Source organism: Mirounga leonina, unplaced genomic scaffold (genome assembly GCF_011800145.1).
Source record: "Mirounga leonina isolate KUSES-001 unplaced genomic scaffold, KU_Mleo_1.0 Mir_321, whole genome shotgun sequence".
NCBI lineage: Eukaryota > Metazoa > Chordata > Mammalia > Carnivora > Phocidae > Mirounga > Mirounga leonina.
The window spans coordinates 4,936,256-4,959,966 of NW_023270680.1; the positions used below are offsets into that span (position 1 = coordinate 4,936,256).

General features: G+C 55.7%; 1 protein-coding gene across 1 annotated transcript in view; it reads right to left on the minus strand.

The window, feature by feature from the left end:
- Positions 1–1,284: 1,284 nt before the first annotated feature.
- Positions 1,285–23,711, minus strand: part of PTPRN2 (protein tyrosine phosphatase receptor type N2) — a 119,153-nt gene continuing 96,726 nt past the window's right edge. Inside the window, exons 13-15 of the mRNA XM_035029802.1 lie at positions 23,575–23,639; positions 8,085–8,158; positions 1,285–1,356 (exon numbers count right to left, since the gene is read on the minus strand). Of these exons, the coding sequence (XP_034885693.1) occupies positions 1,285–1,356; positions 8,085–8,158; positions 23,575–23,639 (211 nt within the window). The remainder of the gene's footprint in view (positions 1,357–8,084; positions 8,159–23,574; positions 23,640–23,711) is intronic.

Consider the following 23,711-nt stretch of genomic DNA (forward strand, 5'->3'; position numbering starts at 1 on the left):
CTGGTTTCTGGGTTGCAGTGTCTACTTAGGCGGGAAGAATGTGTGCAGTAAGCGGGACGTGGAAAGGTACCGGGGATGTATTCACATCTAATCCTAAGATGAAGCTGTAGCGCACAGAGCGGTCTGCATGCCTTCTTAGAACCCACCGTTCTGAGTCCAGCGAAATGAGCTCCTCTATCGGGGGCTGGGGAGGGTGGCAAACCCGAATGGCCTCTAGGCGCTTGTGTCTGAGCGAGTCACAGTGTCTGACCGAGGTGACCCTGGGAGGGGGCGGGGCCCAGGAAACGCTGCCATTTCCGCCTTTCTCCCTGGTGCCAGGATCTCACCCAGTAAAGCCAACAATGTACGGCACCCTGCATCCCCTTCTGGGAATGGGGTACCCAGGGTCTGCCCTGGATGCCGGCAGGGCCCAGGACATCCCCCAAGAGGGGAGCACAGGAGCCCGCCGGGGGCTCGTGTGCTCCTTGGGGACCCCGGAGCTTGTTACCTGCAGGTTGGTTCCCTGGCTCTGGTTACCCCTAAGGGAAGAGTTTATTAACAGCATCTGCTTTTGCAATGTGTAAATCTGTATTTAAAGTTAAAAATGCGTCTCCAGACGGGTTGCGGATGGGAGGCCTTGCCTGGGGCGGCTGGCCTGGGACACGTGTGCCCCGAGGCCCCTGCCCTTCTGTGGGGAGTGGGCGGTGGAGATGGGCTGTCCACAGTGCCGGGGGCAGGTGTCGGCCAGCCCGCACGGGAACGGAGGGAAGATGCAGGGTCGATGCTGTTATTTCCCCCAAAGCTGCAGAATGGTAAGTTTGTTGCTCTAACTCCTGAACAAGCCGGGGGGGTGGTTCCTGCCGGTGATAAGCCGTCGTAAAGACAAATGCCAAATGCTGGTGGTGCCCTTCCCGCTTCCCCGGGTCCCCTCCCTGCAGAGCTGGCCCATCCTTCAGAGTTACGGCCCACAGGTCGGCTCTCTTCGTGGAGATGGTGCGGAGCGCACCACCTACAGCGTCGTTGTATGGCACTGTTTGCAATTAAGGATGTGAATGTGTGCTTTAAGGAAAAGTGTTTTCCTTTCAAAGAAGTGAAAACAGATAAAGTGATTGTCCTTGTGACTGGACGATCCCCCAAATCTCCCCTTACTATGACTTGGTTGAACACAAATGCACATTGTAACCGCTGGACCGCACTGACGAGGCAGGGACGCCGAAGACACACAACTAAGTGGCATCGCAATTCCCAGCGACCGTCGACAGTCGTGACGCCGGCCCCTCCCAGCCTTGGGCTGCGCGCTCGCGCTCACTGCGGGAGGGCCCTGAGGATGGCGTTCACCTCCTCCGCCACGGCCGTCAGCGCAAACTCGAACTGCTCCTGGAGGGACGAGAAAACGAATCAGAGGTGAGCGGGACCACGTTCCTCTCGACTCCGGCCTTTAGCTCTGCTGTGTCATTTTGCAGAAGGAATTGGTTCAGGAAAAGGAAGAAAGGTCGCACATCTCCGTAGAGAGGATGGTGGTGTGCAAGATGAGACCCCATGTTGATGGTGATTAGAATTTCTCACGTGGGAAAGTCCCATCTTTTGTCACTGGGAGGAGCTGCTAAGCCCGCGACTGCACGAGGATGGCGGAGCGTACGGCCCCCGGGGTGGGCCAGAGCTGACACAGACACCGGCTGCCCTGAGCTCCAGCCCCCACACCAGCTGCGTGCTGACCTGCCATGGAGCCAGCCACATGGCCTCCCCTCAGAAAGGCCGAGGGGTAGTGTCCTCGCTGTCGTGGGCATCGCCCCAGCGTCCAGCCCGGCCCTTCCCCGTCGCACCTGCCGGGAAACCCCGCCTCATCCGCAGTGCGTCCAGCCTTAGACAAGTGTGCCCATATGTGCTCCTGGTCGTAGGCACACGCTGGACGGGGCACATGCAAAACCTGCCAAGACTGGGAGGTAGAAACGAGGGCGGTGTCAGGACCGTTCCCCTCTCTGGGAGGGGAGGGCTCAGCAGACGGGAACAAAGCCCACCCCTCCACGCGGGTCAAGGCCAGTCCCCTGCACACGTCCTTGCCACATGATGCCCCCGACGCTGCAGAGAAACTCTGAAGTGGGCGTTGGGCCCCTCCTGGTCATCCAGAGAAGTCACCGGAATAATAAGTGATGCACACTGTCACCTACTGAGGAGCCCTGTGGATGGCTTCAGTGCTTGATAATCCGCGTGGCAGAGCAGCTTCAAACCCAAACATCATGGTTAAAACCCACCTTGAATGCCCAGGAAGGAGCAGAAACAGCAGAAGGGCAGGATGATTTAACCCTCACTTTGGGGCCAAAGACCGTCCCTTGGTGTTCTCTGTACGGGCGTCGAAGGAACGACCTGCGTGAACCAACCCGGTGTTTTGCTAGTGGACACAGCCTCCTGATGCCCCTTCTGGAAACTGCCGTCAAAGGCACACCCAGTCGATTTTACCCGCGCCCAGCAGCGTCCCTCCTCACGCTCGAAGGCCCCGGAAGAGGGGCCTCTGCCGTCACCAGTGGCGGGAAGCTGTCTCCTGTCGCTGGCGCTCGGCTAACGGCTTGTTCAAGGGGACGTGTCGTGGGGAGGATCCAGGTTTATGGCGCATGAACAGCCACCCCAGACCATTTCTTCCCCAAACGCTGGCTTGCCAATGGGGAGACCAAGGTTTCATGATGACTTGAAACGTGAAAAAATGAAAGGAGACTCTTTGGAACTCTCATGTCACGTGTCACGTGGCTGCTTACAGCTTTTGACACGCTGACAACCCATCCCAAGACATAGCGCCCACAGGGAAGTGGGCAAGTTCACACACCTGGGGTCCTCCGTAGCCATCACGAGTATCTGGAAGGGGGGCAAACAGGGTCCAGGGAGGACAGCAGACTGCAGACGTGCACCTGTGCCTCGATTAGCCTCATCCAGACACCCTGTGTTCGTTGCACACGTGACACGTCGACAGAGGCGTGGCTTAGATGGTTGCAGTGTGCTCGGTGGCCCCGGGAGCCGAGGGCCTGCAGGGCGCCGGCGGGCTTCACGGCGCCGGGCCCTGCCACGGGAGGCTCTGGGAGCACCGGCGGGCAGGAGACGGGGGCCTCCTGGGACGAGGGACCCTTGGCAGAGGCGTGCCGTGCCCCTCGGGGCTGGTCGGCAATGAGACGGGGCTTGTCAGCCGCCCTGCTCCTTCCCCGAGAAGTAGCCCCGAGTGGCAACGCCGCCGCGCGCTCCGGTCTCCCGCCGTGGGTGGAGGCCAGGCGCACACCCAGTTTCAGGCACCACCTCCACTGACAGGCCCGAGTCGGCCCCTCAGAAGTCTGGGGAGCCCAGCAGACAAGCTGGGCAGACACAGCACCTGACTCGCTTTTGCTGTGGCGTCTGTGAGGGTCAGTGCAGGTGTTCGGGCTGCATGTGTGTGTGTGTGTTTGCATTTATAGTCACACTCAGATTCGTGTTTGCAATCCTTGTGGCTCGCACAAAGGACTGGGTGGGCCCACACAACATTGCCATGATACTTGCATTCCCGAATTCAAAGGGAGTCCTAGCGAATGGCTGTCCCAGGAGCTGTTACCCTCCGTGGAGTGCCAGCGACCCCTCCAGGGCAGCACTTCCCCGCATCTCCCTCACGGTGGGGGCAGGACGGAGTGCTCTCCGTGCCCTTGGCTCAGCTGTTCTTCACAGAGATCAGCCCTGGCTCCATCCTTGACATATGATACCAGAGCAGGTGAGGGACAGGGTGCATGCATGTGCATATGTGTGCACACACATGTATGTGCGCCACGTGTATGCACGAGTGCATATGCACACATGTATGTATGAGTGTGTGCACGTGTGCATATGCGTGCACAGTGCATGCATGAGTGCACACATGTGTACACGTGAGCGAGCATGTGTGCACACGTGTGCACACGAATGAGCACTGTGTGCACAGGGGCATGTGTACACACGAGTGCATATTGCGCACATGTGTATGCATGAGTGCGCATGGTGTGCATACATGTATGTGTGCACACGTGTACATTTATACTCATGCACACACGTGGGTATGCACACATGCATGTGTGTACACGTGTATGTTCATAGGTGCACGCACACATAGGTATGCATGCATGCATGCGTGTGCACGTGTACGTTCATAGGTGCATGCACACATGTAACTATGCACACATGCATGTATGTGCACGTGTACGTTCATAGGTGCGTGCACACATGTAACTGCACACATGCATGTGTGTACATGCATGCATGCGTGTGAATGGGGGAGACAGAGACACAGAGACTGAGGGGAACAATCTCAAGGTGCTGAGAGGGTTCTGATGGAGCAGGACATGGGTCGGGAGGCCCGGGGCTGTGAACTGGATTACACGTAATTCAATCAGTCCTTGTCTCTCCAGACCCCGAGCAAGAGAGGGAGCCGGGCTTGCGGAGCAGAACAAGGATAGGGTGAAACCCAAACGCAGAGACGAGCCGGGGAGGGGCAGGAGGCGCGGTACCACATGTGGACCCCATGCGCACCCGCCGGGCCAACTGACATCACTCCTTCCTGGGGACACACGGGTCAGTCGGCTTTCGAAGTGAGCGTCGAAGAGAAAGTGTCGTTACGGAGAGCGTTCAGGCTTTTGGTTAAGGAGGCACCTTCACGAGATGAAGGGGACGGAGGGGGAGAGTCTGTTCCACGACACGCGTGGAGGAGGAGACGTCGCTCACCTTGTGAAGTGTGCTGTTTCACCCACATGCTGCGATTTCATCTCCCTTCCTAGAACGAGTGTTCTGTTGCGCTGACACACATGCGGTGGTGGGGGTTGGGTGACATCTCCTTCTGCTCGGGTCTCCCGGGCCGTAACCCCGTGCTGCCACTCGCTTCTCAGCGCGTCCCCGCGGCCGGCGCCAGCTCCCCGGCCACGGGCCGTGGCTTCCCTTCCTCTCCTCAGGCAGACGCACGGCAGGTGTCTGTGCTTCGTTTGACCGAGGGTTTGTTTCCAGGTGGAAAACCAGCCATCGGGGGCTTTTTTGAACATAAAGATGGAGTTGTGCGGTCAGGCTGTGCGCTGGGGGTCGGGGGGCTCCGTCCCCGGTCTGTTTTGTGTCTTCGGCTCACGTGGCGCAACCTGACTATATGGGTTTGAACAGCCCACGGGTGACCTTCCCTTGGAAGAGTATTCAGATCGTATGGCACTATTTTTTCCCACAGAAATCTTCCTTTTGTTAAACTGAACTTCAGGGGAAGTTCCATTTCATGGAGTCATGTTGGGCAAAGCCGTCAAATTAAGACAGAATGGTGGCTTTGATGTGCTTATTTCTTTATACCTTGAAATTCTAGGAATTGCATTTACATGCACACTTCCAGACAACTTTTGAACCCTACCCGAAGGAAGAGGGTCGATTCCTGCCGGGAAGCTACGTGAGGCAAATTCTCTGCTCTCTGGATGCTTCATCTCCCTTTCCGGCGGGGCCTGGGGGCTGCTCCCTGGGCCTCAGGACCTCGAGCCATGAGGGCCGAATGGTTTTTGCACTGTGTTATGCACCGTCCCCACGGTTTCGCCCAGATCCACCGTGGAGTCTGTGTTTTGGGTGTCCTTGTACCGTCTGGGGTGTCCGGGGTGGGGGAGGCCTGCCTGGGAGGTACCCAGGTTCAGGGAGCGAAGAAGTGAGTCTTGAATTGACGCTTTCCTGCAGGTTATCTGTGCAGTAGGAGAGGGCGCAACGAGCATCAAGATTCAGGCAGGGACAGAATCCGCTTTCCGTTCCTGGTTATAAACTGACGCTGCTCACCAGGCCCGGTTCTCAGGCCTCCGAGCCTCCTCCACGGCTTCTGGTGGCCCCGTGGGGCCAGACCATCCAGGGACAGCGCACTGACCTGCAGCGCTGTGGCCCCCACGAGGCTACCACCAAGTGGCATGGTCAGGCTAGTGGGATGGACCTTCCGCAGGCACAAAACCTGCGGGTTATTTGTCACCTGCTGACATCATGATAAAGCACAACCACAAAGAGACGTGAACAGTACCAAATCTCTCCCCCAAGACACTGCTCGTTACCAAGAAGAATCACCTGGCGGACACCCCCTGAGCCGAGTGACCGAAGCTCACCTCCCTAGAAAGGAGATCAACCGGGGTCACGTGCCTCCTTCTGGGACGTTCCTGCCCAAGATGCACAACCAGAACCCATCACAGGAACGTCAGACAAACCCAAGCAAGGGACAGTCTATGAAAACCAAGCCACACCTGTCAATTCTCTTTTGAAGACCTCTCAAGGCCACCGAGCTGTCCCATTAGTCGAGATGTGGGAGATACGGCGACTGAGTGCTCAGGGGTGGTCTTGCTCCAGGGAAAGGTCACTGGGGACATGGATGAGCTAGGACAAGGTCTGCACCCGAGTAAATGGCTCATACTGATGCTGGTTCTGGCCGCGGTCACCTGTGGTTACATAAGGTGCTAGCAGTGGGAACCTAGTGAGGGCACATGGGAAGGATCTGTATTATTTCTGCACGTGTTTTGCAGGTCTGAAATAATTTCAAAACTTCAGATAAAAAAAAAACCCTAGGAAAACAAAGTGTGCCATGATTGATAAGCTTCCTTCACGCGAATCAAATGCGATTCTCGTGACCCGCATGCGTGCTACAGGGGGACAGGGTGATCGCCCAGTGCCGGTGACAGCCCTTCGGGGCCGGGCGAGCACAGGGCGGGCTGCTTGTCCCACCGGCTCTGCTCGCACCCCCAGGTGCCGGAGCCTGGGTGGAGGTCATGGGCTGGGGCAGGCGCGGCTGCCGGGGGGAAGGGCTCGGCCGGAGCAGTTCTTGAGTCTTTTCGAGGCTTCTTGTGACTCTGCTTAGGATGGATTGTGGTTCTGTAAGAGACTGAAATTAAATTTGCCTCGGTGCTTGGGGTTGACTTTGGCCATCAAGAACCAGCCGGTGACTGTTAAGGTATTTTAGGAAATGATCTTCCGGTTCAAAGGGTGCTCAGCTTAGCTTCCCGAGGTGCGTGGCTTCATTCTCGACAGAGAGCTTGGGGTGTAGTTGTCTTCTCTCATCCAGCTCAGACCCTGCGTGACGTGTGTCTTCTCATGGTAACATTCAGACAGAAAGGGGGCTGGGGGCTACTGGCACTTTCCAGGGGGAGCAGTGAGACCCCGGGAGGTGGGGTAAGCTCCCTGGGGCTCCAGAACCGTCACCACCAGGCACAAAGCACGGTCCTCGGGCCCTTGGGTCAGCCCCACTTCATAGGAGTGCTTTTTACAACCTACAGTCCTCTTAGGCATAAGGAAGTAATTCTGCAAGTGCGTCTTTTAGTGATTTTGGCCTTTTGTCTAGGTGCTAATAGCGCTGGGGTGTCAGGACTACCTTGAGAAAGGGAAGAATCTGTATTTTATGACTTCAGTACCTTTATGGAATAGACGTGCGGGAGCTTTCGTGGTCGTTGGACACAGATACTTCTGAGTGCTAAAGGAACATCATGTTAAGCCCATTTCCAGCTCTGGTTAACCCAAAGCCAACCAGCAATCTTGGGTTTACTCTTGTTGCAAACGTGGCCTTCTCAGTAAGTACGCAAATAAGCTATCTTGAGGTGTTTGAGGACCTGAGTACACCCGGGGACATCTGATGACCACACAACAGAGCTGTGGTTCTGTGGGCCAGAAATAGGGGGGTCTGGCAGAATGTTAGTGGATCTAGACCATTCCCCAGCAAGGGTGCTGGGGTTTGTCACTGACCTCTTTTTTAAGATTCCCAAGTGAGTGTGGAGACCAATGTGGCTCAATACCATGACCCTGAGATCATGACCTGAGCCGAAACCAGGAGTCAGACGCTTAACCGACTGAGCCACCCAGGCACCCCTATCATGGCGCTCTTTTTGTAAAAATGTCATGCTCTCCCCCTTCCCCAAATCTGGTGGGGAGAGGACTCCAAAGACTGGAGATGCAACTGCATCTGTTTTTGCTGAAATGCGGGTGGTTGCTGGAACCATGGGCGCACTCCTGGGAGGGGCCTTTCACTCCCGCCCGGGACCTGCGTGGGAGACGCTCGGTCCCCTTCTCCTCTCTCCTTGCTGGGAAACACCTGCAGAAAGACACCCCTGTCGCCCCCACCATCCCCGAGGACTGGCCGACAGTACCTTTGTCTGGACCATGCCCGGTCTCTGGTCCCTCAAGTGCTCCAGGGTCGCGGCGATGTCTATCTCCTTAGCGCCTGCAACAAACAACACACACAGATCGGGCCGGGCTCGGACACAAGATGACCCGCGCTCGGCTGTCCCTCGCCTGCGTCAGGCTCCCTTCAGGCTTAGAGGCCAATTCAAAATGATTATGCTCATCCCTCAGCAGGCCTGGTGGGCACATGCCATGTCCGTGTTCGTCTAGAAAAACAAGGTGCGCGGTTTTCGTGAGTATTCATTCAGGAACGCGGGGCTGAGACATGCTGTCAGATGCCCATCCAGGTACTTAAAACAGTCATTGCTATTAGAGACGACAACTTGATGATTTGTGGGTATGTGTGTGTGGGGGGGCGCATTTAAAAGAATGTTTTAGAAATGGGAAGCATATAAGCTTTAATTTCAATCGTGTAGAATTTTTTTATTTCGAGTAATGAGAAATTAGACTAATAAATCTTTTCCATCTTATATCGGCTTTTAAAGGTGGAGCTCCCAGTGAGGGTTCCAAATGTTAAGAAAAGGTAGAGATGCCCTTGTGTGTGTTCACTGCAGAGTTTCACCGAGAGACCCCTCCCCACAGACAGCATCTCATTGCAGGTGATCTGGGCTTCACAGAAATAATACTATTTGGGTTTGAAACTTTAACCTTATCATTAATTCAACATGTGTTCTTGTTTTTCTATTTCTAGTAGATAGGGAACGGTGCTGGGTCCCAAGCCCACAAGTTTCTTACAGTTTAGGGAGCCAAGATGCGTCCGCCAACATGAAAATGCAAAATGTAGGAACTGGGAGCAGGTGGTCGCCCCCGAGGTGGACTGGGACCCACGTGCCAAACTAGGTGCCATGTTCCGAGCATTATCTCAGCTTGTTACCAGAACACAGTGGAATGGGAGCTGTAGAGGAGACCGAGGCTTATCCCCGTGGAACGGCCTGTCTCTGGTCACACAGAGCAGGTGGCCGCGACCGTCGGCAACCAGCCCACACCAGGCAGAGGGGCGAGAGGCCCTGACTGGCCCTTCTCTGTCTGCACAACCTAAGTGAGCACATTGTTCCCCTCGGGCACAGAACCGGGACAGTGAACTTGGAAATTTCTAAGGTGGTTGTAATTTTTCAAGTCCTAGGGTTCTGGGGCTTATCCGGTGGGCTCCTGAGCACCCAGCGATGTTTTCCGAGCACAGCAGGTTGAGACGGGCAGAGAGGGAGAGAGGTGGGCAGGGGAGGTCCTGGGAGGAAACACATCCCAACCAAACGTATCTGCACAAATAAAGGGGAATCAGCAGGAAGGACAGAAGATCTGGCACCATGGCCCCAGGGCGGAGGGGCACCCCCGTGCCCTCACTCTCCACCCTCATCCTTGAGCAGACAGGATGGGAGTGCTCGCATCTCTTGAGGCTGGGGGGACAGCGCTCAGCACGTCGCGGGCTCACAGTGAATGAGGGGGCCTTATAGGCACTAAGCCGGCAGTCCTTCCAGATACGGAATACCATCCTACTGGGTATGGGAACACCGCGAGTTTCCCCAAGTGTTAAATCAGGGCCTTCATAGGAAGGAGAAGAAATCCCCCTCTTGACGGCTAGACGGTCCCCCAGGGAGCTCGACAGCTGGGGTCCGCTGTGAAAGTCATTCAAGGAAAAGACAGGGGTCAATTTCGGGACATGCTCCTCTTCGGGTGTGGATGAGGCCACAATAAATACAATTTGTTTTAAAGGGAGCCCATGCGCCTGGGTGGCTCAGTCGGTTGAGCGACTGCCTTTGGCTCAGGTCATGATCCTGGAGTCCTGGGATCGAGTCCCGCATCGGGCTCCCTGCTCTGCGGGGAGCCTGCTTCTCCCTCTGACCCTCCTCCCTCTCGTGCTCTCTGTCTCTCATTCTCTCTCTCACAAATAAATAAAATCTTAAAAAAAAAATAAATAAAGGGAGCCCATGATTCTCTGTTCTGTCCCGTGGATCTATGTGTCTGTTTTTGTGCCGTTACCAGACTGGCTTGATGATCACAGCTTTGTAATAGAGCTTGAAGTCCGGAATCATCTTTTTCTTTTCTTTTCTTTTTTAAAACATTTTGTTTATTTATTTGTCAGAGAGAGAGAGGGTGTGCACAAGCAGGGGGAAAGGCAGGCAGAGGGAGAAGAAGGCTCCCTGCTGGGCAGGGAGCCCGATGCGGGACTCGATCCCAGGACCTGAGCCAAAGGCAGAGCTTAACTGACTGGGCCACCCAGGCACCCCTGGTTTTCTTTTTCAAGGTTGCTTTGGGTCTTTGGAGACTGTTGTGGTTCCGTACACATTTTAGGATTTTTCTAGTTCTGTGGAAAATGGTGGTGGTATTTTGATAGGGGTTACATTAAATGTGTAGATTGCTTTAGGTAGCATAGACATTTTAACAATGTTTGTCAAAAACAAATGAACATAGGAGAAGGGGGGAAAAGAGGAGAGAGGGAACTGAACTGTAAGAGACACAGACAGAGAACACACTGAGGGTTGATAGAGGAGGGGTGGGAATGGGCTACATGGGTGATGGGCTTTAAGGAAGGCTCTTGTTGTGATGAGCACTGGGTGTTGTGTGTAAGTGATGAGTCACTGAATTCTACTCCAGAAACCGACATTGCACTGTATGTTCACTAAAATTTAAATAAGAGAAGAAATTTCAACAACAGATCAAAAACAATAAACAGAAATAAAGGGAACCCACGAATCTGAGACAGTCTGAAACAAAGAGGTTTGCCCTGCTACCAAATGGGAAGATGGAGAAGAGAGGGAGCTGAGCGGTCAGGTCTGGAGGCCACGGCCTGAGGATCCGCTGCCTCGCCTTCCCAGGTAGGCTGGGCCCTAGGGGCCCACATGCAAGTCATGGGGCTAACCGTGCACAGAAATTGGCTTCTTCAGGACACAAGCTTGCCTTAGGAAGATTAAACACTATGCGGAGAGGGAGTGAGGGGGAAACAGACTTCTTCCACACCACGCGTGGCACTGCCATTCTCCAGCCGGCGTGGTCAGAAGCACCAGGCGTGGGCAGCCGCAGCCAGGCCTGCGGGAATGTTCCCCGGGCCTGCGGTCCGGGGCCAGGTGCTTGCGGCGCTTCCCTGCCCCAGGCTGAGGCTCCGCGCTGGTGTGGGGTCTCGAGCTGACACGGAGGGCCAAGCGTCCTTGCAGGGTCCGACGTGGAGCGACAAGGCGCGGTCATGATTCATGGCACCGACAGCAGGCTAGCTGCTCGCAGATTCCGGAGAATTAATCTGCTCCGTTACAGCCCACACTAGCTTCCAGCCGGACTCGCAGCTACTTCCTCCTAGGACCTCGAGGCCCGCATTCGGATGCATCAGGTGTGGGGCGGACCGTGGTGCAACAGACAGAGACGCATCCCAGTCCTTGCGAAATGAAATCTGAGGGCTTCATGTGGGGTCCGGACTTAGAACCCCTCTCTTTTTAAGGCAGCTCAGGTCACTTTCCTTTAGTCCTTGAAGCTGGCTTTAAAACCCCTTCCAGCTGCTCTTTTATTCCGAGGGGCTGCTCTGTATGCTGGGGCTGTATGGAGGCCGTCCCTGCAGGAGGCCACGGCCGGGCTGGGGACATGTGCAGCCCTCCCTCCTGGGTGGCTGTCCGTGTGGACGATGGTTGCCGGCCGTTGTCCCGAGCCGGCAGGATCCTTGGATAAAATGCTACGAGGAACCTCTCTTGTTTTATTACATGATGACGCCCTCTGGACCACTGTCTGTGAGGGAAGAGGAGGGACAGGAGGGAAGCCTGATCGGGTCTTCCCTACACAAGGAGTTTAAACCACGCTGGGGGAGCTAGCTCAGAATCCCACTTCACCTGGAGCCAGTCCGACACTTGAGGAGGTCAAACTGACGCTTAAAAACGTCCAGAACTAAATTCGGGGAGTGATGGATTTATGAAGTCAGGTCAGTTGTGTGACGTGGATGGCTAATGTCCCCCTTGCTTGTCAGGATTATGATAACAAGGTATTTGCGGTGTGTGCAGAGAGGGAAGTTTCCAGAACTCAGTCCGTGGTCTGTCGTGAGCGCTGGGGACACACGGGGAGGGTGGTGTGAGAAGGCGCTGCACCCCGCTCAGTGGCCTCTGAGCATGTGGGGTCTCACGGAGCACCAAACAGAACCTGCATTGATAAAGCAGATCCGTGTGGGCCGGGAGGGCGGGGTGGGTGTGTGAGTCCTTCCTTACTTTATGAAGGGATTTATTTAAATGCCCCCATATCTAGGAAGCTTCCTCTAGTGCATTTAAAATGGAACCCTCTCTTTTAAAAATTCCATCTTGCTGACAACATGTGAAATTCGAGGCGGACAGACCTACTGCGTGTGGTGCTCAAGTGGAAAAGCATGTAAACGGTCACAAAAAAAGAACACAGGAAAAGATTCCCATACAGAAGACGGAGCAGGAGCAAGGTACAGGGCTGGTTTCTGGTGTTTCCCGACCGAGAAGCGTCACAGGCTCCGCGCTCTGCGCACCAGCGCAAGGTGTGCTCCCCGGACGAGGCTGCACAGCCCGGGACCCAGCACCACGGCCCCTGCAGGCCGCCCGCCCCTCCCCCCCGATGTCTGCCCCGCGGCCCTGCATGGTCGGCTGGTGCGCACACCCGGGCCCCATCCAGCGCGGCGCTCGGTGGATATTCATCGCCGTTCGTCTCTACTTCACTCAGGGTCCATTGGTTCCCAAGTTTACGCACCGGCTAAATACGTTTTTTAAGACCAGGGAGGTTTTTAAGCCCTAGATAAAAAGTATTAATCGTTAAACAACGAACATCTAGAGAACACTAGTATGATTAAAGTATTAAAATTTGTTGTTTTGCTGTTTTTTTACAGCAAAAGGATGGATTTGAAGTTTAAGGAAACCAAGCTCTTGATGGGCTTAGCTTCGAGCTCTCTTGCAGTTTGCTCCCCGGCTGCGGGCTCACGCGGACTGTCCACCCACTTCGGCCAGCCCAGCCCCCTCGCAGGTGCGCACGAGCGGGGGGGGGGGGGGGGGCAGGGGCCTGTGCCTGCGCACTCCTCCGCACGACTTCCAGCAGCCCGTTCCGTGGTGAGGCTGAATACACGTAAATGAGTTTCGTTACAGACTTTTTTAAAAAAGATTTTATCTACTTGACAGAGAGAGACACAGCGAGAGAGGGAACACAAGCAGGGGGAGCGGGAGGGGGAGAAGCAGGCTTCCCGCCGAGCAGGGAGCCCGATGCGGGGCTCGATCCCAGGACCCTGGGATCATGACCTGAGCCGAAGGCAGACGCCTAACCATCTGAGCCACCCAGGCGCCCTTGCTCTTTTTTAATTATTTTTATTTTTATTTTATTTTTTTAAGATTTTATGTATTTGACAGAGAGAGATACAGCGAGAGAGGGAACACAAGCAGGGGGAGTGGCAGAGGGAGAAGCAGGCCTCCCCCCAAGCAGGGAGCCCAATGTGGGGCCCGATCCCAGGACCCCGGGATCATGACCTGAGCTGAAGGCAGATGCTTAACGGCTGAGCCACCCAGGCGCCCCCATTACAGACTTTTTACCCACAGGTTTGCAAACGGCAGGGATCCCGTGTGCTCCTTTCCTCAAGGTAAAAAGACAAGGTGTGTCAAGTGTGCAAGAGGGAAAAGCCTTCACTTTGCACGAGCAGGTGGTCTCCGTTCTGCCGTCAGGAGGCGTCGAGCAACGGCTCTCTCTAGCTGAAGGCCTTCGAAGGTGCCAAGTGGCCCGACACCGCCCGGGGAGAGCGGAGCCCACCGCGCAGGGCCAGAGCTCCGCCTCGGTCCACAGGACAAGCTCGGGCGGCTGTGGGCACCACCCCCAGGGGTGCGCGCACGCACACGCCCGACCCGCATGACCCGGGCTCGCACACGCCCACGCGGGCTCGCACACGCCTGACTCAGGCTCTCACGCACGCACGGCTGTCCCGTGCCTTCTGTGCCAAGAAGTTTCCGATGCCCGTAACCACCTGGAGGCCTGAAAAATCACAGCCGGGAGGATTCCTGCTGACCTCGGAGATGAATTATAATCTTTTGTCCCTGGATCAAAGGAGACAAGTTTACATCCTGTTCCCTTAAAAATCAAGTATACCAGGACCCAAATCCAAAATCATCATTTTTCAGGAGAAACTGAGAAGCTTCCCAGTTTTCATAAAAGATGTAAGTCAGACAAAGTAGGGCTCTGGAGGTGTCCTCACTCGCTTCAAACCCACCACCTCCAGTACTGCAGGGGAACGCGGGGCTGCTTAGGGTCCTGACCGCCACGGAGCACGGGCGCCAGGCGCTTAGGTGTAAGTGAGCGCGCTGGCCGTTCGGGGCAAGGAGGGAGGGATGAGGGGAGACGGCCCAGCGCTCGGAGAGCACGCCGCCATGCATGCACAGGCGTGGCTGCCTCTCACACCCGCCAGAGCAGCAGGTGCCGTGGGCACAGGGCGTCAGGGAGATGCAGAGGCCGCAGGGGTCGTGGAAGCACACAGGTGTGGTCGAGCCTCCTCTCCGTGAGGTTCCACGCAGCTCAGGGAAAGGCCCATGTCATGAATGTACGTGCACGAGTGTGTCCTGGGAGCGCATTGGTGGTGGCCGGAAAGGGGCCTGCAGGACCCCTGCCAAGCCACCAGGAACGGCAGACGGCTCACGTTAGGGAGTCTGCGGCTCAGAGCAGGTTCTCCAGAGCGCCCGTGTGGCGGGGACACAGAAGTCAGCCAGGCCGGGCCGCACGCGTTGCTCTTGAACGGAGGAACAAGACCTTCAGGGTGACTGACCCTCCACTGCTCACCAAAGTGGCACCACGGGCTCTGTTTGCCCCCCTCCTCCCTCAGTCCTCCCCTCTGCTGGGGACAGTGCTGAGCACCGTGAGTCCAGGCTCGGTGCTGACCGGGCAGCACTGGGCCCCTCCCGGCCTCGTGGAAAAGGGGAAGCAGATACCCAAGGAGGAGTCAGGAGGGACCGCAGAGGTCGGAAGGACAGCATGGGACTGTTAATACTTGCACGGTGTGTTCTGTCCTGCGGAAGTCCAGGTGACTGTGGGGGGCGCTTATGAAAGAGTCACTAATTCAAAGGGGCAGAGGCACCGTCCCCAGCACCGGTGCCCCAGCCAGACTGCACCCTTTCTTGCTAAGGCCTCAGAATCGTACTTAACACCGCCTGTGAGCTGCCACTGCCAAGTGACCAGGATGGCTGTGCGTGGGGACTTCCTGCCACCAGAATGGACGGGGGTCTTGGCAGGAGCAGGGACATGCCCTCACCATGTGGGGAGGAACTGAGCACGGGAATTGCTGCCAAGAAGGGCCTGGGCACAGGCAGCCTCCCTGGAGGCCTCTGGGGTCTGCAGGGAGAGGGTCACGGCCGCGAGTGGAGTGGTCTGGCTGGCAGTGGGTGGAGCTCTGCTGGAGAGCTAGGAGCAAAGCCACTGGGCGTGTGTGGCAGGGCCCAGTGAGGGTGGCCTGCCTGGGGACAGCAGGACAGACGGGTGACGCTGCTCACGGGGAAGGGGGACAAGTGGATGGACAAGCTGGTGGCCCATGGTCCAGCAGAAGGAAGCGAACTCACAGGAGGGCCGGCCCCGAACACCAATCAAGTCAAGTGGGTTGACCTAGGTTTTGTGGTCTCTCATGTGGGCTGCATGTCTGCCCACAGACTAGTCAGACCGGGGAGAAGCACCGTGGGTGACCCCAGGAGGCTGCGTGAGCAGATCTGACCCAGGAGGTGGGGGGGGATGCTTGCTCTGCAGGCCGGCCTCACGGGGACCCACGTCTACCCCCCAGCACGTCTGAGCGCCCACAGCTGTCAGCCCCACCCGGCTCGCTCCACAGGGCGGAGACTGTTTAGGAGATGAACTGTGGGATCGTGGTTCACAAAAGTACCCAAATACGTCGTGCTTGTGGCGCTTCCTTGGAGTAAGCGGTCCCACTGTGTCTTTGTTTTCCCCCTTAACCAGCTTGCCTACGGTGTGCCCAGTGTGCCCTGGCCGGGGTCACAGCGCAGGGATGCGGCTGCCGGGACGCTCACCTAAGTCTGGGCTGCAGTGGGCCGAGAGCACCCGGCTCCCGGCTCTGCAGACCGCCCCTGTCCGGTCTGACCCCGCGTGCCTGTCGCTGCCGCGAGCTACCAGGCTGCTCGGGGTGGGAAGTGTGGATCACGTCAGGTGAGGGAAGAAATACGCGCACCCCCGCCTGATGGAGGCCCCGTCTTCTACGACAGTGGTGATCCCGAGGCGCCCCCCCCGCTCCACCGTGTTCTGGACACTCTGTCAGCCTGAGACTTGCATGAAGCTGGAGATGAGGCGTTTCTGCTTTGAAGTCATGCTGAAGCCAGACTATCTGTGAAATTCATTTTCCGCTGGTTCTTCAGGTTTTTATGCTTCAACCACACATAAAAAAAGAGATGTTGCCCCCTTGACACACACTCTTCTTTGCGGCCTGTTCTCCCAACCAGTCTTGTCTGTGGCAGAGCCAGCCGCGTGCGTGGCCACGGGCGAGCCCACGTAGGGGGTGGGCTCAGGCCTCCTGCACACTCCACCCCTCTCGTCCAGCCAATCCCCCAGCCCCGCCTACACTGTCGCTTCCCCGGTGGCTCCAGACTGACCCAAGTCAGTGGGCCTGCCATTCCAGGCCCTAAACAACCCCTCCCCAGGTCCGCTGCTCGCCCCGTCTCTGCGGTGCTGGCTCTGGGCATCCTGCTGCCCTCCACCATCTCCTCCTCCTGGGCTCTACCACTTGCAGAAAAGCCAGGGCTCTGCGTTGACCCGGCCAGCTGGAGGCCTTCTGGCAGGTCGCCAGACCTCTGAGATCTGCTGCCTCAGTTTACAACAAAGTGTCCGAACGAATAAGCCTCAGGCCCCCTTCTGTTACGAGGGCAAGCCGTAGCCCTGGTCAACGTTCTGCCCTAAGTGGGGAGTGAGGCACCCCCAGGACCCTGCATCCCAAGTGAGGTCCTCACGGCACGTACCACCCCTACAAACTGCAGGTTGCAGACTCTGTTTCTCCCCACGGAGGATAAACTCAGCGAGGGTGACCTCGTCTTCTGGCCTGTTCACCGTGCCTCCCCCAACACCGAGCCTGGCAAGCGTTCCGTAAACACCAGGCTGAAAAGACACTTCTATAGCTTCGCCACGAGAAGGACAGCGTGGTTCGGTGACAGTGGCCACGAGGCCCGGCAGGGATCCAGGAGAGAAGGGAGCTGGGGAGCCGTGGAGCAGTACGAGAAAGGCCCTGAGCCCCAAGGTCAGAGAGGCTGTGGGCCCCGAGGGGCGCAGTGGTGCTCAGATGCCATGCGGACGCCGCGTGGAGAACAGATGCAGTCAGGACTGAGCAGGGAGATGGTTCCAGAGGCCGCCGCAGCAGGGCTGGGAGAAACGGGGTGCCCACCCTCAGTGCTGTTCCCTAGAGCTGCGTGGCCCCATGGGACTCCCTGTGATGACGGGTGCTCTGTGTACCCCACCATGGCGGTCACGAGTCACGTGTGGCATTGGGCACATGCTGTGTGGCCAGCATGACGGAGGCACTGATTTTCACATTTTAATACACTTAAGTCGGCACGTGTGGCTAATGGCCACGTATGGAACAGGGCATCTCTGGAGGAGTGACAGGTTTAAGAAAGTTCAAGGAACCGTGGAATATTATTTAAGGAAGATATTTTGATAGTTAACAACACTATTATATATTTGAAAGTTACTGAAAGAGTAGATCTTAAATGTTCTCACCACAGAAAAGAATCATAATAACCATGTGAGGTGATGGAGGTGCTAACTAACCCTGTTTTTGCAATCATTTTATAATACACACATTTACCGATTTACCACGTTGTATACCTTAAACTTACACAATGTTTTATTGCAATTATGTCTTAGTAAAGCTGGGAAACATTTTTAAAAATATATTTTGATATCATTACTTATAATAGATAATGAGTCACGGTGTGAAGACACACAGCGGGCCGGACTCTCAACTAGTCCAGTTAATCTTTCTGCTTGGTCATCTCTCTTGGTTCCCGAAGCTAGTATCCCATCTTCTTCTTTGACCTGCTCTTTTTTTTTTTAAGATTTTAAAATTTATTTTAGAGAGTGAGAGAGAGTAGGGGGAGCGGTATAGGGAGAGAGAGAATCTGAAGCAGATTCCTCTGACCGAGACCATGACCTGAGCCAAAATCAAGAGACACTTAACCGACTGAGCCACCCAGGTGCTCTGAATTTGACCTGCTATTAAAAGTTAATATCTCTTACAAGAAAACGTAGAGGGAAATCTTTTTTTTTTTTTTTTTTTAAGATTTATTTATTTGAGAGAGCGAGAATGAGAGAGAGAGCATGAGAGGGGGGAGGGTTAGAGGGAGAAGCAGGCTCCTCGCCGAGCAGGGAGCCCGATGCGGGACTCGATCCAGGGACTCCAGGATCATGACCTGAGCCAAAGGCAGTCGCTTAACCAACTGAGCCACCCAGGCGCCCCCCTTTTTTTGTGTGTGTGAATAATAGGCATCCTAATGGGTGTAAGCTGATAGTTCATGGTGGGTTTGATGTGCATTTCTTATACCAGACAATTCGCTGCAAACTTTAAAAATGGGGTGGTCTGTTCATTGGCATGGAAGAGGCAATGGTATCGAGGACCCGGGCTGTGAAGTCACATCCCAGTGAGGCCACCTGATGGCTGTGCGACCCTGGTGAGGTAAGCCCAAATGTCTTTACCTGCGAAACAGTAATAAAAGTGTCACCTCCACAGAGCCATTGTCTGACACCACTTTAAATGTAGACACATGGGCGCCTGGGTGGCTCAGTTGGTTGAGCGACTGCCTTCGGCTCAGGTCATGATCCTGGAGTCCCTGGATCGAGTCCCGCATCGGGCTCCCTGCTCGGCAGGGAGCCTGCTTCTGCCTCTCACCCTCCCCCCTCTCATGTGCTCTCTCTCTCTCATTCTGTCTCAAATAAATAAATAAAAAAAAAAAATCTTTAAATGTAGACACATAAACACAGTTGGGGATAGGTTTAAAAAATTCTTCTGTGTATTTCCCATATTGATTATGTTTTACTCTAGGGAAAAATCAGCTAAATAGATAAAAATTGTATGTGTTCATATAGAAAGGCCTAAAATGATGCATGCTAAAGAGGTTAAGGGTCATCACAACTGCAGATGAAGGCGAGGAGGTAAGAAAATTTGCCCTTTCTGCTTTATATGTTTTGGTAACCTTTTGACAGGCATGTATATGTTATTGCTTTTATTTATTTTTGTTTTTTAGTTTTATTGAGTTTTAGATTTTAATTCCAGTGTAGTTAACATATAGTGTTATATTAGTTTCAGGAGTGCAATATAGTGATTCATGTGGGGAGAATCTTCATGACATTGGCTTTGGCAAAAGATTTCCTGGACAGGACACTAAACGCATAGGCAACAACAGGAAAAATAGACAAATGGGACTTCATAAAAACTAAATGCTTTCGTGCACCAAGGACACCGTTGGGAGAATGAACATACATTTTTCTCCCATAGAATTTCCCCACTCTATGGGAGGAAATATTTGCAAATCACATATCTGATAAGGGATTAATATTCAGAATATATAAAGAACCTCTATAACTCAATAACAACTAAAACCAAATAGCCCAATTAAAAAATGGGCAAAAATGCTCCAAAGGGAATATCCAAATAGCCAACAAACATGAAAAGATGCTCAATATCATACTCATTAGGAAAATGCAAATCAAAACCACCACGAGACACCCCTTCACACACATTAGGATGGCTACTTCCAAAAACACAGAATAACGAAGGCTGGAAAAGACGTGGCGTGATCAGACCCCTCGTGAGCTGCTGGTGGGAGAGTGAAATGGAGCAGCCGCTGAGGAAAACAGTGTGGCAGGTCCTCAGAGAGTTAACCATCCAACGAGCATGTGGTTCCGCAACTGCACTCTGGGTCTGTACCCCGAAGAGGAGGAAGCAGAAACTCAGAGAGGTGTTTGTACGCCCACGTTCGTGGCAGCATGACGCACAGGGGCTGCAGGCTGGACGCGCCCCCAGTGTCCATCCGTCGGGGGTGATCGGTCAACAAAGTGTGGTCTGTCCACATGACGGACTATGTTCCAGTCACCTGCGCCATGGGTGAGCCTGGAGGACACTAAGCGAGCTAATCCCGTCACGGAAGGACACAGGCCGGGGTTCCCAGGAACGAGGCCCGCGGCACCGTGAGTTTTAGGGACAGTGACCAGAATGGAGCTGTTACGTGCCCTCCTGCAGGCAGCTGTTGGCTGAGGGGCACCGTGCGACAGAAAACAGGAAGCAGGTCAGGCTGCTGAGACGGAAGGAGGTGCTGGACCCACGGCCTCGTGGACGCGCAGGCCCGCCCACATTCCCACCGCTTGGCCACTTCAGTGGCACGTCCGCAACCTGTGCGCCTGAGGGGCAGGGAGTCCCATGTACAGTGAGGTCCCTGGTCCTGAGGCCCTCGGCAGACAAAGGAATGGGCCTCCCCAAGCTCCAGGGGGCTTTCCGAACACGAGCCGCAGCGGGGAGGCCGTGGTGCGCACTCAGAGCAGCCCAGTGGGGCTCAGTGGGTGGGTATCTGTGATGGCCCCCCGGCGAGTGACAGGGCCAGCTAGCAGCCGCTGCCTCAGGGTGACCCTCCGCCTGGCACCCACTTCCTTTAAGAAATTGCAACTAAAAACAAAAACAAAAACAAAAACACCTGGCCGAAGAGATGTCACGGACACAAATTTAAAAGGCACAACTTTGGAAAACATCTTGGCTGCAGACACATTCCGGCTACACTTGAGCCTCGTTCTCCGGTGAGAGAGGAGCACGCTCCTGAAAACGGGTTCTGATGAAAATATTAACTGTGAGTGAGAAATGCACTCGTGGCAGCAGGGGATGTGCAGGAGGATTTTGCAGACGGGGCAGAGAGCAGGAGCCTATTTGCTTTGATATCAAACTGCATTGTCGTCTGCTTGCTAATAAACTAGACCGTGGAGAAAGCTTGAATTGCGCCTCGCGCGTTCTCGCCCCTAACTAGGACGCGGGCCTTAATCCCCGGGAGCCCGAGTGATGCGCGTGGGGCCGCAGCTGGGCCTGCGAGGGCTCGAGGGTGTGGGTGCCCCGCGCAGGCCGGCCATGCAGGGGAGCTTTGGAAGTGCATTCTTTGGTCCGCATGCAATTCATTCCTTCTAAGAAAAGGAAATGGGAAGAAAGGTTTCGTGTCCAGGCTTTGGGCCTTTGATCATTTGATGAACGCTGGGTCTGCAGCGCGGCCTCCAGCTTCTCAGGCCAGACAAAGGCAGCCCAGGCCCCACCGGGCTGGCAGCTCGAGCCAGAACAAAACCCCAGGCAGCTGCGCAGTGTGGCGGCCTGGGAAAGACCCACCTCGGCCAGCGAGGGGCCGCCCTGCCCTTTGATCCCTCCGGAGACCCAGCCCAGGCCCCAGGTCAGAGGATTTCACACTGCACGCCCCCTGGGCAGAGGGGAGCAGGTCAAGAACAGAATGGGGGTGACCATCTCAGACGTGGCCTGGAGACTGCCCTCCTTGGCCAGTTCCACTCGGCTGGGCTCCATTGTTGAAGGCTGACCACACTTGAAGGGGGTCTGACGGTCCATCCTACAGCGGAGCCACTCAATGGCAGGCCGGCCTCGGACAATGCAGCCAGCCCCGCCCCTGCCGGCCCCTCGGGCTGCCACATTCTTCGGCTGCGCTGCTTCTGGTGAAGCAGGTCTGCACCTCTGAAAATCCAGGACACCAACGTGACCCCCACAGTACTGAGAAAGCGGTGGCGTCCGTCCGCTGCCTGTGGGGGAGCCGGTTCCATTCTGAGGCAGATGTGCACCGTGGGTTACCGTGTCACGTTGCTTTTCCACCACGGGGGTCACTCAAATACCAACGAGGGTCCACAGGCTTCCGAAGGAATTCTGGTCTAATGGGAGGGAAATACCACGTGTGCAACAGGCAGAAAGGGAGGGGCGGGTGTAAGGGAGGAACGGTAGATTCTCTTAAGAGCTCCGAGCTCCCAATAATTGCACATTTGCAAATGGAAAGATGTATTTGATAAGGCACAGTGGCATCAATAGCTAGGAAAGTTTAACTAAAATGTTAGGGTTGTGTTAGGCTCAAAAACCAAAATAGGTCATTAAAAACAGTATCGGATCATTTGCCTTTTTGCTTCGGTTTCTTTGCGCATCGCCGGCGCTCAGCTAATTTAGGGCACTTAAGATAGGATTTGATGGTGCAAAGCCAGTTTCTTGCTCTCTGCCGTGGCCCCCCCCGGGGGGGTTGCAGACATGGAGCAGGGTACGGGGCGCACGGCCCGGGGTCTGGTTTGGGCCCTCCAGTCGCCGGTCGTACGGCATCCATCACTCGGGCGTGCGGGTCCTTGTGTGTAAGACAGCGGGCTGCACACCCACATCCTTGGTCTCGGGACGCGTTCCCTTTTTCTCCTTTTTAACCAGAAGAAAGTGGGGGATGGAAAATGCTTAGTTTGGAGTTGCCAGCATCTGTGTGAAAAGGTACTGAAACTCATTTCTATCGTCAGCGCCTGCTCTTTCTGGGCAAGGGATGAAGGATGGGCGTCCTGGAAGGCAGGGGCCCGTCCGTGAGAACACGCAGGCCTGGGCACGCGTGCGCATAGACGGAGAGAACGCTTTGTTCACGGGTGAGAAAGACGGAAGGTGTCCCCACTCAGCTCGAGTCCTTCCGAGTCCGTGGGATATGGACAGGCACTGTGGGAAGAGCGGTGTTTTCTCAGAGAGGCTTAGGAAATGCCGCAGGATTCCTCAGTCGCCATGGTAATTCGCGTGTCCATGACGCAGGTCCATTGTGAGTCCTTCCCGAAAGTGGCTGTGGAGCATGCTCCCTGGTCTCTAAGGAGACACCTCAGGGCTTTGGCGCGGGGAGCACGTTTGAGCGACCAGACCAGCTCAGCGTCCACACCTCCACAGGGGCAAAGGGGGCCGGAGGGCTAGGCTTAGGCTCGGCCCCAGGGGAGCAGCTCGCTGCTGGCTGAGGGGGGCCCCTCGCAGGCCGGGCCTGCAGCCCCAGCTGCCGGACCGGTGCCTCCTCCTCTCGGGTTAGGATGCTTCAGGGCAAAGCCCTGTGCACCGTGTGTGTGTGCGGGGGCTGCAGGGGCTGCAGGGGTGAAAGTGTGCTGGACGGGGGTGTTGAGGGGTTGCTGGGGGAGAAGGCCACGGCAGGCGCACGATACTGCACCCCGCACACACAGCTTTAGCAACAGGGAGGTTTGCACGGAACGCGTGAAGGACACTGATCTGCTGCAGCAGTCAAGGAGCCGAAGGCGGTCTTTGCCTCGGCGCTGACCTTAATCGTGACCTCTGCAGCAGCTGCTTACCCACACCTACTGTGCGCTTGCCCCGGAAATACCCTGCTTGCTGCAAACAGCCTTCACGTGACTCAGGAAAGGGACAAGCATCGGCTAATCTCCTCCAAAGCCGAGGAGAGTATTACCCCCAGGTTGCCACGGCAACGCGGTCCCAGCTTGGCCGCCACAAAGCAGCCACGCTCCCCGCCTCACCTTTGGCCATCTTGTTGAGAACCATGTCGATCAGGACGTAGGTGCCGCTCCTGCCCGCGCCGTCGCTGCCAACGGAAGGGGAGAGGTGAGAACACCGCCGGCCACGGGAACCCCACGCCCACCAAAGCCAGCGACAG